Genomic DNA, 12,121 nt, shown 5'->3' with positions numbered 1-12,121 from the left:
GGGCTTCCTGGGATCCAGGAGTGTTAAGTTTCCCTAAAATGCCCTGAATATCATCTCTGCTTGCCCAGCATTTGTTCTGCTGGTGATATGCACAGCTGCAGAGTCAGGGATGATGCTCCACCCACTGCTCCTACTTTGCATTTCAAGATCTCCACTCAAATGGAGCTACCTCCAAGGGGCTACATCGCCCAAACCACCACTTCCCAAAGCCACATCTCTGCAGACCCACCACATCTCTGCAGGCCCCTCCTCCTAGCACCGCCCCCCTATCATGCTTTGCCAAAAACACTCCTTCCTTCCTCCCACCTTCCTTCTCTCCCTCTTTCCCTCCCTGCCTCCCAACAGGACCCTCCTTCCCTCAACAGCTTTAGGCACATTTACCTCTGGGCTGTTTCTGTCCTCTGAGTGGTCTTACTTGTTACAGCTTGTCTCTGAGACACCTGCCCACCTACCTCCAGGGCGGTGCTGAGTTTGTCCTTCTCTTTCATTCTGTCTTCATAAGCCAGCAACAGTGGTGAGAGATACTTTATATCCACCTAGGTGGAATAATGGAGTAAAAGATGATTAACATAGTTCTTTTCTTTTTCTTCTTCATCTTTATTTATTTGCTTTTTGAGGCAGGGCTTCTCTGTGTAGAATTAAAGGTGTGCACCACCACCCAGCTCATCTGTTTTTTAATGGGCAAGACAACATACTTATGGTTCTTTGTAGACTGACAGAGCCAGAGAATATGGGCCTGAGATTAAATAACTTTTACTTAGCCAGGCAGTGGTGGTGCATACCTTTGATCCCAGCACTCAGGTGGCAGAGATAGGCGGATCAAAACCAGCCTGGTCTACACAGTGAGTTCTAGAGTAGCCAGCACTACATAAAGAAACCCTGTCTCAAAACAAAAACAAAATAAATAAATAGAATAGAATAGATAAGTTTCATGCCAGGCAGTGATGGCACACGCCTTTATTCCTAGCACTTGGGAAGCAGATGCAAGCGGATTTCTGAGTTCAAGGCCAGCCTGGTCTACAGAGTGAGTTCTAGGACAGCCAAGGCTACACAGAGAAACCCTGTGTCAAAAAAAAAAAAAAAAAAAAAAAAAAAAGAATAAGTTTCACTTACCAACCAGGGTGGTGTGGGGCCCTTGGATGGGAGGCCTTGGATATGGGAACTCTGAGAATAGAACACACATCGAAGACATGGTTGGTCAGCATCACTTAAAAAGAAAGATTAATATCATACAAGTGAAAGAAATCAGTCACAAGAGGCCACTTATAATATAACCGCATTTCTATGAAACGTTCAAAATAGACAAATCCCTAGAATCAGAATGTACATCGGGACAGCTGTGGCAGTGCACGCCTTTAATCCCTCTGTTATCTTACTTAGTAAGAGGCTAAGGGCCTGGACCCTGGAAATACTTGAGTAACAATCTGACGAATTTCTATAACAGTTGTAACTCTAAAGAACAGGCTGAGAATGGAGGCGCTGATGGGGACCATTAAATCTTCTTTTTATGTTTCTTCACTGGCCCATTGGTTTCCAAGGTCTTCACTGCCTTCATTATGGGATGGGATGGGATGGGATGGGATGGAATGGAATAGAGGAGGTGGGTTGATCCCGTGCTATGGCTGTGTCTGGGATGCTGCCATAGCTCATGCTTAAACACTTGGTGACTGGCTGGTGGAGCTATCTGCAGAAGCTGAAGAACTGTATGAGGTGGGGCCCATCTGACAAGACACAGGGCATGGACAGGCCCTGAGCATGGCATGCTAGGCCTGCTCCCAGTCTGGCTCTTGGCTTCCTGGTTTGCAGAGATAAAACAAGTCATGCTGTACTTTGGCAGCATGCTTCCTTGCCACAGTGGGCTGCAGCCCCTGAACCGTGAGCGCAAGTAAATCTATGCTCCCTAAGTTGTTCTTAGCAGGTCTCCTGTCATAGCCATGAGAGGAGAGAGCAATGCTTTTTGGGTTTTTTTTTTGATGGAATAATTATGTCTTTTTAAGAAATGTTTTGGGCTGGAGAGATGGCTCAGTGGTTAAGAGCACTGACTGCTCTCCAAAGGTCCTGAGTTCAATTCCCAGCAACCACATGGTGGCTCACAACCACCCATAATGAGATCTGATGCCCTCTTCTGGTGTGTCTGAAGACAGCTACAGTATGCTTATATATAATAAATAAATAAATGCTTAAAAAAGAGGGAAAGAAAGAAAGAAGGAAGGAAGGAAACAAAGAAAGAAAGAAAGAAAGAAAGAAAGAAAGAAAGAAAGAAAGAAAGAAAGAAAGAGAGAGAGAAATGTTTTTTTTAGCTGGGCATGGTGATACATCTTTACTCCCAGTACTCAGTAGGCAGAGGCAGGCAGATCTCTGAGTTAGGCCAACCTGGTCTACAGAGAGTTCTAGGATTTCCAGATCTACATAAAGAAACCCTGTCTTGAAAAAACAAAAACAAAACAAAACAAACAAACAAAATGATCTTTCTTTAAAGACTTACTTGTATTTTAAATTATGAGTGCCTGTGTGTATGTGCATGAAAGTACTCTCAAGAGGCCCAAAGAGGGTGTCAGAAATCTTTGCCCTGGAGTTACAGGTGATTGGGATCTATCAATGTGGGTGCTGGGAAGAGAACTCTGAAACACCAGCAAGTTAGTACTGTTGAGCCATCTCTCCAGCCCCCTTTCTTTTTCTTAAAGTCAAAGTCTCAATGTATAGCTCAGACCACCCTTGAGCTTACTGTGTAGCCCCAGGCGGGCCTCAGACTCAAGATTCCAAGACTCCTTTGCCTTATCTTGTTAAATACCGGGCTGACAAGCTGTGTGTGTGTGTGTGTGTGTGGGTGGGTGTGTGTGGGTGCGTGTGTGTGTGTGTGTGTGTGTGTGTTTTCTGGGTTTTACTATGTAGACCAGGCTGGCATCAAACCCACAAATAGACCTGCCTCTGTCACCCAAGTGCAGGGATTAAAGGTGTGAACTACCAAGAACATCTCAAGAACCAGAAATCAATTCAACAGTAAAGACTAAAGACAAACAAACTGATTTTCTGGGGTTGGAAACATTACCTCTTCCTCAGACAAAGGCCTGAATTTTGTTTGGTAGCGACTGAGTTCTACGTTCAATCGATGGACAATCATCTTCAGCCCCTCGTTTTCATCCACCAGGTCTTGGCTTTGCTTCCTTAGGCAAAGCAATTCAGGTGTGACTCCTGAAAAACAGCGATGTAATGTTACACTACAATCAATCATATCCGAGTCACCAAGACTTTATATAAACTTCTAGTCAGTTTTTTGTTCCCTTGTAGTAGTGTACTGTATGTATACACACACACACACACACACACACACACACACACACACACGTGTATGTGTGTGTAATAATTTATATAAATAAGTTAAGACATTTAGCCAAAATATTATGGCAGATAAAAAAAATCAAAATTCAATAAGCATAAAGGTACAAATGTAGTCTTAAGTATTACAGCATAAATATCCACATACACATCAATTCTCAAAATAAAAAAAGAGCCCTAATTGTCCCTTAATAATGGTGCCAGGGGGCCGCACCTTCCTGACAGGAAGCCTTTTCCGTCTCCTTCAGCTTCCTGTTGTCTTTTTCCACCAACTTGAGCTTCAGCTGTAAGTCCTTCATTGCCTGTCTCAGAGCGCTCAGTTCACAGCTGAGGGCTTGGTTTGCAGAGTACAGATGCACAGTTTCTTCTTTTAACTCCGCAAACTTTTCTTTGGTTATTTCTGTATATCTTTGATGTATTCTACCAGCTACATCTAAAGGACACAGAGGAAAGCCCACATAATTTTGTAACTAGTTCACATCAAAGAACATTTGACACTTTATTCCACATAATTATGATATAACCAGCTCACATCGAAAACATTTGACACTTTATTCCTAAAGCCATGGAGCAACTAGTTCACATCAGGCCTGAGGCCGTGTCCCTGGTGTCCAAACAGACTGGGTGCCCAGGGGAAGGCACATCAGGCAGCACGTAGAGAGGTGGCAGGGCCAGAGGAAGCAGAAGGGGCTTCTATGCTACATGCTTAGCATCCATTTGCCGATCAGGTAAATCTTCTGGAATAGACTGACTTAGTAACCGACTAGCCCCCACCAATCCTAACACTAGTGACACTTTCAGAGAGCGTCCGAGACAGCAGAGGTTTCCTGGCTTTGCCAGTAACCTGCTCAGTGCAGCTGGTAAAGGCCTGGGTGTACGGCTGTGCTCAGTGACCATAAAAGTTAATATAACTTCTTCCATACTGGAAAATGTCTCTTGGAGTGGCCTGAACCCATGTTCCCAAACCCAGGGCACATAGATGTCTGAGGATCCTACTCCGAACCTCTTGCAAATCACTGTGATGAACAACCTGACTTTAGACAGGGACTGCTCTCAATGGAGGAGCCTGAGAACCAGAAGTTAGGGCAACAGGGCTCTCTTAGAACATAATGAAAATCCCCAAGAAAGAGCCAAAATACAGTTAATCAAAATGAAAGGTAAAATAGTACTTTCAGATGAGTGACGGGAGACATAACAGTCCCAAACTACAAACCCACTCTGAACTCTACAGCCGCTTCCCCAGCTGTAGAGGTCAGCCTGGCAAAGCTCAACCCTCAAGCCGAGCCCTTGTTTGAACACCAACATCCAGGCCTCCAGCACGTCCCACAGGGACACGCCCACCCCCACCCAAGGGCTCAGCACATCCCACAGGGACACCCCCACAAACTCTTGAGCTCTCCCCACAGGCCCACCCTTCACCCCAGGTCCTGGGCTCTCTCCACAAGCCTACCCTCACCCCACTAATAGTAATTGACACCTTCCCAAAGCTAGTCACAGCATCAGACCCCAGAGCCTTCACAGGGAGCTGCCAACTTTCCTTCAGATGACTCTTCTAGGCACTCTGTAAACACTAAGCTGAGCATGCCCATCACAGTGAACCCCAAAAGGCCAGTACCTGGGGAGGGAGGAGGCTTTTCATGCAACCGGACTTTCTCACCCTAGGGAGGAAAAGACGAGTGTGATTATGTGTGAGCACGGCATGCTCACAGTGGACTGGCAGGGACTGGCAGGGACTGACACAGAGGGAGGCTGCAGGTGGAGGGTGGAGCTTCCTCTTCACTTGGCCCTGAGAATCTTTCTTTAGCACCTGGACTTTAACCCTTCCTGTTTTCTTACAACTGAACCCCTGGGGAAGGCTCTCTCCGGGCCTAAGTGTGCAGTGCAGTGACTGTATTTTCACTGAAGGTCTCTTCACTTTGTAACTAAAGCATGTGACGGCCCACTAGGCAGCAAAGCGGGTTCTAACTGCTGAGAAACTAGATCATGGCTGCCTCTCAGTGAGCAGAAGGCTGGGCGCTGCCCTTAGCTCTCCCACTGTGTATGGATGTAGGGTTGCGGTGGCGTTCTGCTGTGAGGTTATAACTCTTCTGAGTAAGCTTTTGTTTTGTTTTCTCAGACAGGATCTGCAGCCTTGACCCAGGAACTTATGATCCTCCTGCTGAGATGAATCCCATCCAGGTGCTGGGAATCCAGGTGTGAGCCACCACATCTGGTGAGACAGGTTTAACTATTAAATTCCTAAAAGGAGAAACTTCAGGGAAGGCTTCTTTCAGTGCTTGCACCTGGGTTATTAAAGCTGCCGATCATTCTAGGAATTCTGGAAGTGATTTCTTACTTTTCATGAGTCATGTCCACAGCTAAACTTTGGAAACTTGAACTTCCTCCAGGTTTATGAGTATTAAGTGAAGCTAGGTGTCAGGGACAAAGGAAACTCTATCTCCTCACATTCTGGCTATTAGACAAAAGGCCAGTTTTCCTCAGGAGCTTGTTAAGTTGGTTCCCCTCTCCCAAAGGAGCCACTTCCTTACCGCTGGCAGAAGGGAAAATGGCTGTCTGTGGTGCCTACTAGCACACCAAAGCACATGCTGGCCGCCAGGCTCCCTCAGTATCTCAAGTACCTAGTTCTTCTCACCTTCCCCTCCCCCAAACTTCCTCCAGCTCAGGGGCTCCCCTCCCCCAGCTACTCATGCTCCCTATAGCCCCGCTAGTTCAGCTACTCTTGGTCTCACACCTGGCCTCCCTCTCTCTTGCTTCTCTTTGTCTTCATCTCTCACTCTCCCCTCTTCTCTCCCCGCCCATGACCAGGTCCAGGCTGTTGGCCATGCTCAGTCTACTGCTCTCGCTCTCTGCTCTGGACTCTTCCAGATGTCCTTGGCTAGACTCTCCTTTCTGGCTACAGTAAAAGCCTTTCCCTTAACCATACCATGGAGCACTCATGTCTTCAGTTCATACGCTACGAATGTAGTTAACCCAAAATGTACTTGCCTAGTAAACACAGGGAGCTCAGCTCAAGACCTCAAAATATTGGGGTGTGTGTGTGTGTGTGTGTGTGTGTGTGTGTGTGTGTTTGTGAGTGTGTATGTGTGCGCATGTTAGTGTGTGTGTGTATATGTATCTGTGTGTGCGTTTGTGTGTGAGTGATGGTAACTCAGGTTTCCACAGCAGCCCCCTCTTACAGAGACTAACAGGAGCCCTGCTGAGACACTATCTATTCAAGTGCCTCCATGACAAGCATCCTGGAAGCAGGATTTCTCTCCTGGAAAGTGGGTTTACATCAAAGTGGGTATGACCACATATCCTACTACCCACTCCCTTCCCCCTTCCGTGCCTGGCTGCAGGCTTGTGCTGTGACACCTCCCTCATCCTGAGAAAGCTATACAAGGAATTCCCTGCTTTTGCCATGTGGCCTCCAATTCCTCAGATCCTGCACTCTGGAGACCCTGGGATGTTATCTGTCTCTGGTGCTTAGGCTCTCCTCGGAGCTCTGCTGTCTCTGTGTCTGTCTGCTTGAGGTATAAACAAGTCTAACAAAACCCCTTAGTCCCCAGTGATCCACCTCAGCGCCTCTCCTGAGTCACTCTCTCGAACCCCTCACCACGGAGGAGGTCAGTCAGTGAAGCATGCAGCAGAAAGACCTCTAATGAGAAGACCTTTTAATACAACAGTGTTATTATGAGGAAATAAAAGATCACAAATCAAGATTAAGTTGGTTTCATCCAAGGAAGCAAAGGAAATTGAACATGTATTAATCAGGAAACGGAAACACAGTACAGAGTCAGGGACAGAAGTCGCATGGCTCAAAAGTAAAATAAAATAAAAATAAATAAAAGAGAAAAAAATCAAAGACAAATTATAGTAAAAAGTCTACTTTTTAAAATAGGAATTCTTGAAAATAAGCTTACCTCTAGATTCAGAACAGAGTGTTTAACATCTGGTTTAAAAAGGAGAAAACGGAAAGTTTTAAAAGCATAAGAAATTAGACACATGAGAAGAGTATACTAATAAACCCAGAGACTTACCTTGTCCCCAAGTGTAGAGCAAGGCAGTGGCCTGACCTTGACTAGGCTATCTGTCTCCCACCTGCTCTTCCCTACCCCCCCCCCCACTGTCACACGTTGCTCCTGCCAGCCAAGGACAACCAACACCTGACTCCACTCTGTCCCTCATGTCCACAGGAGCACACAAATGAAGTCATAAAAATAGCAAATTGCTCATCGATACAAATGGAAACAGATCGGGCAGGGGTCTTGTCCTCGTGGGGTAATGGAAGACACCCTCCACCCGCCTTGGCTGGCAATTTTCTCTAGTGGCAAGAGGGGAAGCCTAGGCGGCTTCTAACTCCCCACCATTGATCTGGAGAGTGTAAATAGCACGCTGAAGAGCAGACACTGTGAAAGACAGGGAACAAAAAAGCTCTACAGGGCCCAGAAAACCAACTAGGAAGCTTAATGCACTCAGAATTCTAAATCTACTTCCCAACTCAGGCAAATTCCCAGCAGTAGCAGTTCGGTTCTGTAGAGTAACTTTTATGTGCCTGGCATAATCGTCTCTGAGGCTGACTGCTTCCTAGACCTAGTCATGGAAGTTTCTCGTTTCCATGCAATCCAAGAACTTTTGGCCTCTGAGAATTACTGCTGAATAAAGCTCACCCTTTCTTGTTCTTTCATTCAGATCTCTGGCTGGCTGGTTCACTCAGCTGTTCCGGCTCAAACTTCTCCCCAAGCCGACTAATTCAATCTGCCTCCCACCTCTCTTTCTGCCCCCCTCTCCCTCCCCTTCCCTGCCTCTCCAGAACCGCTCTGCTTGGCTTCAGACTACCTCTAGCAATCTTGTGGTTCCTTCTCATTCACTGGCTCATGCTGTCTGTACCTAGCGTGCTCTCTCTGCAGCCTGTCTCTGTAACACTGGGAAAGCTGCCTCCTTGTTTTTTCCCACTGCCCCTTAAGTAGCTTCCCTTCCCCTCTCTTCTCAAGAGAGTTGGGCATATCCTAGTTTGTTAAATCTTTCTCTGGTTAATCACTTTGTCTGCCCCTCAATTTGACATCACTTTCAAACATGGGTGCTTCCTTCTACAAACTAACTTTACCTTCATTGTTTGGGATTAAATGTGTGTACTAAAGGCGTGTCTGTATTCCAGACAGAGGGATTAAAGGTGTGTGCTAAGGCTGAGCCACACCACATTGAGAAACCGCCTTTTTCAGTCACTAACACAATCTCAGGGTTCACAGTGAAATCAAATCTCCTGAAACACAGTTCTGCTGTTTTTAAGATGGGTCTCATACAGCCCAGGCTAACCCTGAACATACTACAGAGCCAAAGATGACCTTGAATTCCTATCTTGTCTCTACCTCCTAAATGATTGGGGTTCCGGGTATGTACCACTACATGCAGCTCTAACCCAGGGCTTCACAAACGCTAGGTAGGCACTCTACCAACCAGCTACATTCAGCCAAAATGTCGTGCCACAGCCCGGACCACCTGCATGTATCGGGCACATGGTCACACCCAGCCCTGTCTGTGAGTTTAAGTCATCTCCTAACTACTTTCTCTACATGTTAGGTGACTCTACCCTACTTCTCCTGGTCTTTGTGTCACTGTGTCACCTGTTCCGGCACTCCAGGCTACAGTCTGCAATCTGGTCACCTCCTCTACAACCTGAATATGAAGGGATGAGCCCACGGATGCCATCTCTCTCACATGGGAGAGTTTTCTTTCTTTCTTTTTTTTTTTTAAATCAATACATTGATTTATATGTGTGTGTCATTCTCCACTGAGCCATCTTGCTGGCCCGAGGTCCACCTGGCTCTGTGGATGGATTTGTTTCCCGATCCCTTATACCAGTCTCAGAAAAGGCCCTGTTGCCCAGAGCTTTCATTGCTTCTCCGACGGGATGTCGGTGCACAGCCAGGCTGAGCCTAATCCCCACCCTCCTGCCTCTCACCCCCATACCTGGCTGCTGTCTTCTAAGTTAACAGTTCTCAGATCTCATCTCTCTGTATGGATGAGGGGTGCTAACAATTCAACTAAGAAAGTTTCTTATGTCATGTTGTGCTGGCTTGACCCCAATCTTCATAGAGAAAAAATTCACACATGAACACATCCTTCCTGTCAAAATTCCAAAGGAATCAAAACTCCCTGATGACCATGACTGCTGGGCCTGTCCCTCAACATCATATGATGGTTAGTACTGTCCACAACAGCATCCAAAACACCCCGGAGACAAGCCTCTGGGCATGGGGCAGGGTGTCTAAATTGGGCTGAGCTGGGGAGATCCGTCCTAAGTGTGGTGGCACCACTGAATGGACTGGGTCCTAGACAGAATGGAGAAAGCTCACTGAGTGCCAGCACTCATCGCTCTGCTTCCTGATGTAGTGTCACATCCCTGCTGCCATGGGGTACTGGCTGGTTTTGTGTGTCAACTTGACACAGGCTGGAGTTATCCCAGAGAAAGGAGCTTCAGCTGGGGAAGTGCCTCCATGAAATCCAGCTGTAAGGCATTTTCTCATTTAGTGATTAAACGGGGAGGGCCCACTGTGGGTGGTGCCATCCTGGGACTGGTAGTCTTGGCTTCTATAAAAAAGCAAGCCAGTAAGTAACATCCCTCCATGGCCTCTGCATCAGCTCCTACTTCCTGACCTGCTTGAGTTCCAGTCCTGACTTCCTTTGGTGATGAACAGCAATGTGGAAGTGTAAGCTGAATAAACCCTTTCCTCCCCAACTTGGTTCTTGGTCATGATGTTTGTGCAGGAATAGAAACCCTGACTAAGACATATGGCTTCCCCATGATGGAGTGTGCCTTCAAACCCTGAGCCCATTAAACTTCCTCCACAATGCTTCTTCTTTTCTTTCCTTTTTTCAGTTTTTTAAGACAGAAAGAGTTTCTATGTATAACCCTGGCTGTCCTGGAACTCACTCTGTAGACCAGGCTAACTTCAAACTCACAGAGATCTGCCTCCAGAGTGCTGGGATTAAAGGTGTACACCACCACAGAGCAGCCATAAGTTGTTTTTATCTTTGCTTCCTGCTTCCATTTTATTTTTCCTTTATTATTTATTAGTGGCAAGCAACACAAACCTCTCCATGGGTAGTTTTTCTGGTGCCCTACCCCAGAGAGCTAGACTTTAGCAAACCTGGTTTCCAGCAGGCCACAGCCACAGCCCCTGCAGTGAGGCCTGGGCCTCAGCTCCGAGTGAGACAAATTCAGGTTTCCTCCTTCCTCAGATGCCCGGTGTCGCCTGGCTACAACATACTGACGATTCCCACGTCTGCAACATTCTCTTTACCCCTTACTAGGCAATCTTCTTAGATTTAACCACTCTTGAGTCTTTCCCTGTGTAAACCACTGTGTGGTTCTGTCCCTTGGTTGACTCCTGGCTGATGTGTGATCCATGAGGTAACACAAAGCAGATTTTAGAATGAGGGAGATGTCAGAAAGCTGGGCATGGTGGTGCGTGTCCATCATGTTAGCCACCGGGTGGCTGAGGCAGGAATAAATAGCTGAAGAATAGCCATTCTGTTTCCAGTCAGACACCATGTAGACTGAGTGACATGGAAAGTGTCCCAGGGAGCTATGGAGACAGTTCAGTTGGTAAAGGGGCTGCCTTGCAAGCATCAGGGTAGAACCTACAAAAAATGCAGTGTGATGGTACACGCTTGTAATCCCAGGACCGCGGAGGTGAGACGGGTGGATCCCCAGGGATCTGCCCAGCCAGTCATGCTTAATCAGTGAGCCCCCAGCCAATACAAGACATCTTCTCAAAATCAAGGTGGTCACCTACTGAGGCACGGCTCTGAAGTTGGCCTCGTCACACAGCACACCTTCACACACATGCATCCACACGAACACATGCCGCAACAGGCCAAGCTCAAGCAACTCAAGGGCCCTGACAAAGCAGTTGCTGGCTTCCCGCTGCTTGGCAGGCTCTCTGCCTCCCTTTCTCCTTAGGGATCTCAAAACCGCTTCCTATCTTTGCCATTGTGGCTCGAATTCTCATTGGGCCAGTTAAGATAGATCAAAAAAGTCAGTGTGCATTCCAAAATTATGACAGAAACATCTTATACATCCATGTGTCACCCAACAAGTCCTGCACTGATGGCCCACTGTGGCCAGGCCCTGCGGCTTGCATGATGCCAGGGCCAGAGGGAAAGGCACATAAACTCCTGAGCTGGAGTCCTCTGCCAACAAACAGAACAGACAACTTAGCCTCTAAGTGAGCATCTTATATGGTCAGGGCAACCTTACATCTGGCCCGTCCATCACTTGTAGTGAGAATGAACGGCAAGTGCTTTCTGGTCAGAATCTCCAAGCCACAGCACAGAGAGAGGGGTGCTGGCCCCAGACCTGGTAACCAGAAATGCTCCCGTGGTTAACTCTTTCCTTACCTTTCTGCTGAGTGTGCTGTGGTGTTGAGGAGGAGGAGGAGGAGGAGGAGTCTGAAAGCCAGTCTGGTTGAGGAGCATCATCCTTTCTCACCAGCTTTTGGGATGGCAGTACCTTTTGGGTATGAGAAAGGAACAAGCATGCGGGACCTGTTAGCTGTACACATCCTCCGAATGGTTCAACTGTTGTACTTCATGCAATGCCCACAGCGGCCACACTGAAAAGGGCTGCATATGCTGGGGCAGGAAGAGCCCACAGGACCTTGTAAAAGCCCGGGCAGACAGTCGATGGCTATTGTATTTAGGCTGTGGGGAGCTTCATATTCCATACTGCCTGGATGGCTTCCTCTCCACATTCCTGCAGGGACCTGCTCAGGAAAGGGGGTGCTTCTGGCTCGCTCGGGAC

The 12,121-nt window shown here is 47.3% G+C and overlaps 1 protein-coding gene and 1 long non-coding RNA gene across 7 annotated transcripts in view; one reads left to right on the top strand and one right to left on the bottom strand.

Moving 5' to 3' along the window:
* The window catches only part of Gm42378, a 33,960-nt gene extending 27,563 nt beyond the window's left edge, over positions 1-6,397 (top strand). For both annotated transcript variants that reach the window (XR_881963.3, XR_881962.3), the window contains one exon: positions 5,453-6,397. This is a non-coding gene — a long non-coding RNA (predicted gene, 42378). The remainder of the gene's footprint in view (positions 1-5,452) is intronic.
* The window catches only part of Cep89 (centrosomal protein 89), a 42,832-nt gene that overhangs the window by 18,420 nt on the left and 12,291 nt on the right, over positions 1-12,121 (bottom strand). For 3 of the 5 annotated variants that reach the window (XR_003946568.1, NR_153799.1, NM_028120.3), the window contains exons 5-11: positions 11,719-11,830; positions 7,239-7,267; positions 4,952-4,994; positions 3,551-3,769; positions 3,050-3,192; positions 1,114-1,164; positions 453-536 (exon numbers count right to left, since the gene is read on the bottom strand). Coding sequence is in view for 2 of the 5 variants with exons in the window: in NM_028120.3 (NP_082396.1) it covers positions 453-536; positions 1,114-1,164; positions 3,050-3,192; positions 3,551-3,769; positions 4,952-4,994; positions 7,239-7,267; positions 11,719-11,830 (681 nt within the window). In the remaining 3 variants the exon portion in view is untranslated. Of the gene's footprint in view, positions 1-381; positions 537-1,113; positions 1,165-3,049; positions 3,193-3,550; positions 3,770-4,951; positions 4,995-7,238; positions 7,268-11,718; positions 11,831-12,121 lie in introns of all 5 variants that reach the window. The other 2 variants (XR_391104.3, XM_030243008.1) reach the window with 1 other exon arrangement.

This window comes from Mus musculus, chromosome 7 (assembly GCF_000001635.26).
Source record: "Mus musculus strain C57BL/6J chromosome 7, GRCm38.p6 C57BL/6J".
In the NCBI taxonomy this organism is placed as follows: Eukaryota; Metazoa; Chordata; class Mammalia; order Rodentia; family Muridae; genus Mus; species Mus musculus.
Note: the sequence above shows the minus strand (reverse complement) of the source record. Positions and strands in the feature narration are given on the sequence as shown.